This window comes from Lycium barbarum, chromosome 10 (assembly GCF_019175385.1).
Source record: "Lycium barbarum isolate Lr01 chromosome 10, ASM1917538v2, whole genome shotgun sequence".
In the NCBI taxonomy this organism is placed as follows: domain Eukaryota; kingdom Viridiplantae; phylum Streptophyta; class Magnoliopsida; order Solanales; family Solanaceae; genus Lycium; species Lycium barbarum.
In genome coordinates this window covers 113,078,871-113,083,077 of record NC_083346.1, presented here as the reverse complement: position 1 = coordinate 113,083,077, position 4,207 = coordinate 113,078,871, and the positions used below count along the sequence as shown (strand labels likewise).

The window sequence follows — 4,207 nt, the reverse complement described above, 5'->3', positions numbered from 1 at the left end:
AGCCAGATAGTGATTTGGTACAGACCAGATGAAGGGTGGCTGAAGTTGAATGTTGATGGCTGTAGTAAAGGGAACCCTAGACAAGCAGGGGGAGGTGGAATTGTGAGAAATCCTCAGGGACGAATGATCCTATCCTTTGCCACATAGTATGATCACAACAGTAATAATGAGGTAGAAGCTAGAGCAATTCTCCAAGGCTTGAAGATGTGCATTGAAAAAGGTTTCAACAAAGTTATCATTGAGTCTGATCATTCAAAATTAATGATTGACATCATTAATAGGAAAGCTTCACCTCCTTCGCATATTCAAGAAGTTACAAACAAGATATGGGATTTCCTGCAATCCGGTACCTTTTGTTTTGTTCATATTTTCAGGGAAGGAAATTGTATAGCTGACTATATGGCTAATGTGGGAGTCAAAAACTGAAATCTTTTTGCCTTCAATGCAGATCTCTCGTTGCCTAGGCAAGTTAGAGCTTTTTTGAAGCAGGAGCAAGATGGCATCCCAAATTTTAGATTCAGATCCAAAAAGAATTATTTTTGTTGATATTTCTATGATCTGGTGTAATTATGTAGTAGTTTTTCTTATAGCCTTTTGCCTTGGAAATATTTATCCATCTGAAGTAATTTTAGAACCTCTCTTACTTAGCTTAGGGTGGTTCTCTGTCAAAGGGAATGTGATAGGATTATCACCACTGTATATTCTGTTTTGGAGGCTAAGGTTTATGTCCTCCTCCGTGTACTGATGATTTTTGATATATATCAGTGCCCAACCCCCACCAGCAAGGTGGATCTCTTGACTATATATATATATATATATATATATATAAATCTGGTTTGGTACTATTTTGGCTACTAATAATCTTTTGTCTATGTAAAGTTTGGACTAATTTGAGTCGAATTATGTGAGAATTAAGCAGTTAGCGGTTGTTTCCAAGGTGAATTTCTTTTTTGTCTCACTATTATTTCATTGTGAATTCTTGGTAGCTAGTTTTTTTTTTTTCCCCCTTGTGCACCTCTGTTTCGCCTCTATTTTTGATGTGATCTCTCTGTTTTAATGTCCCGCTTAATTTCTCAAAAATTAATTTCTTTGCAAGGGGGTTTAATGGTCAAAGTCACGTCTCACTGTCAAAGTATTTTATGCTCTGGCTCAACTGCAGGGGCTGTGCATTTTGTCTGCTTAGACTTTGACCTTGGGGCGGCTCGGCAGTTGAATCTTGAGCTCACCCTTTTTATGACCACCAAACTTTCTCCTCTCACTCCAATGTGGTTCATCTAGTGCAAGCTTCACATTTACCAGACCGCTTTTGAGTTTAACTGCCAACGGTCCGTGGGTTATTACTTGAAATACATAAGCTTTTAACTTCGTTTTTTTGACAATAAAATGTGAAATATTACCTTACCAACAAAATAAAGCACCAATACACCTAAGAGCATGCATAGTCTTAACCACCTTCTAAGAAGGGTGCCAAGAACTAACAGACCCCTGAATATCCTCTAATTACAAACAACTTGTATAAAAGAACTATTTTTCCTACCTCTCTTGGAGTTTCAAGTATATCTATCCTCTCCATAATTACAATTTGAATCCGCTGCACTACAAAAATTACTATTAACACTTTTTTCTTGGAAAACTTTGTTGTTTCTAGGTATCCTTGTATGATAGACTGCAAGTACTACATCCTTCTTGAACCTGCTCCAATGCTTCATCATGCTGAGTTGCCGGTCCTCCTGTATCCCTCTGTGAATAAGCTTTTAACTTGATAGCGTATAAAAAGTCCATCTTGGCATGTACAAACATTACTCTGTCCTTATATATATATATATATATAGTTTTAGTATATATGTTGGTTTTAGTGATGACAGTATGAAGAAGAGCGAGGAACCACCATCATCTACTTCATCTATGGTGGTTTCGATCAAAGCAACAAAAAGACTTCTATAATCTTCGTTGAAGTACAATGATGTTTTTGACCAAAAAGACTTTGGGCCTCAGATGGTTATACAAGAAAACAAAAGGGTTTTGCAAAATCTGGGCCTCAGATAAAAAATGAAATGGACTGTGGACAAGGAAGCGACCTAAATACAAAAGCAGCCCAAATAGTTGTCCACCATAACTATTGTATAGATATGTACATGGTAAAAATGACACTTTATTTTTGTTTTATTAATAGTTGTAGATAGATAATGATAGGTTAGTTACAAAGAATAGATTATTAGCACTTTAGTCCCCAAAAATTTGTATAAAGGATAGGAGCATTGTACAGATTGATCATCCTCAGTATTACTAAGGAAAAATTTCCAATCTCAATCTTCAAATTCTAACAATATATATATATATATATATAGTTATAGTTATAGTTTGTATATATTTATGATGATTGACAAATAACAAGGATTAATTCGAGCCTACATCCGCCCTGTATGCAAGAATAACATTAGGATATGAATATGAATTAGTAATGCAGAAATTGATCATTATGGCCAAAACTAACCAGTTTATTAAAAGATCAACAGCAAAATTGGAGATGAAAAAGATTATTATTGTAACATAGAAACAAAAGAAGACCTCAATAGCTAAGTCTATCACTGTCCAAAAATGACATCAAGACTTAGACTTTTTGACTAGTAAATTAAATTACAAGCATGTTTATTTTTCTATACCCAAATTGCATTAGCCCTTATGAGCAGTTGCTTGAGTTTGCCTCTAATGTTGAGACTCATAATCTCATTAGAACCACCAACAAACTCATTCCCAATGAAAACAGCAGGCACACTTGGTTGACACCCTAATTCAACCAATGCTCTCTCTAATTCCCTCCCATTTTGAAGTCTATCAAGCTCATAAATGATAGGGTTTGCTCCAAAATTGCGGATTAGGGTTTCAATGCTATGAGAAATGCAACAAGTGCTTCTGCTGAAAATCACCACTGGACTTTGTGCTCCCAACTTCATCACCATTTCCATTATGTTTAAAGTCTTTGGTGAAAAAAAAAGGTGTTTGGTGCAAGATATTTGTACTGGAAGAAAATTGTGAAGACTACTAGAAAAAGAAAAGGCTTTGTATATTGAGTTTGTTGATTTGATATGGTTACTTGAATTGGAGGGAGCTATATATAAAGGTTAAAGAAAAGGATGAACATTTCCTAAAAGGGCAAGTTCGTGAATATCCAAACTATTATTTTTTGATCATTTGTATGATAAATGCAGGTGCATCACATTCTACAATCTTGAAAATGAGAAGAGAATATAACTATACCTTTTAAATATTCCCGCTATGATCTTGAGCACTTTATGCGTAACGTGGATAAAAAGTTCCTATATATTCACTACAAGAAAAATTGGCTACGGTATTCATAGCGGAATAGCTCATAGTGTCTAACAAGAATCTTCTTTATAATTTTTGCTAATCCTTCGTTAAATAGGATTAGCGACGGATTTTTATTGTTTAAGACAGAAGTTGTCCGTCGTTAATTTCTGTTTTTTAAAAAAAAAAAAAAACTTTTTTTAGAGATATACTGAACAAAACTATATTTCTTAAGTTTCTGAGGAAAAAAAAAATATGTCCTTTAACATTTTATTTTATATACACTACAGATGTAACTGTAGATAATTACCCCATATTAATATTCTTTAAAAACTAAATATATATGTACAATTGTACAAACATGACAAGGATAGAGGCAATAGTGATATATTAGCTTTTTTCCTAGCTGGATTGGAACAAATGCTTTTGAAATATTCCAAACAGTGCGTCACATGGTGAAGTAAAAAGGGCAGTGCACTGCATCTTCTTATCATTGGGTAATATATTCTCACAAAGAGAAAAGGGCCTCAAGCAAGAAGAGAGGATCAATTGGTAGTTTGGTACTTCGAAGGGCCAAATTCTTTTCTTGGCCTGGGCATACAAGGGGCTTTAGATTGTCTAATATTGGTTTAGGATATGGATTGTTATCTCCTTATGTTATTTTGGAAAATTTTCCATGAGTTAGCTTTTGAGATCCAAGCTAGCTCATCATCTTAATATATATGGCAAAACAGTGCATCTCTATCTTGATTTATTTAATGTTGAAACCACTGGTCTGCGGGCAGAGGAGGGGAAAGTGAGGGTTAAATTGTCCGCCATTGATTGAAGGAAATGGGTTGGTGCAACTTACATCCTTACGTGATCCAAGTTATCTAAGATCGTGATGAAGTAGCTCTTTGAG

The 4,207-nt window shown here is 34.8% G+C and overlaps 1 protein-coding gene across 1 annotated transcript; it reads right to left on the bottom strand.

Annotated features, from left to right (window-relative positions):
• Nucleotides 1–2,521: 2,521 nt before the first annotated feature.
• LOC132614308 (monothiol glutaredoxin-S1-like) lies at nt 2,522–3,153 on the bottom strand. The gene has a single exon (XM_060328721.1). It carries the CDS (start codon nt 2,964–2,966, stop codon nt 2,658–2,660), a length of 309 nt encoding a protein of 102 aa, XP_060184704.1. The 5' UTR covers nt 2,967–3,153; the 3' UTR covers nt 2,522–2,657.
• Nucleotides 3,154–4,207: the final 1,054 nt, after the last annotated feature.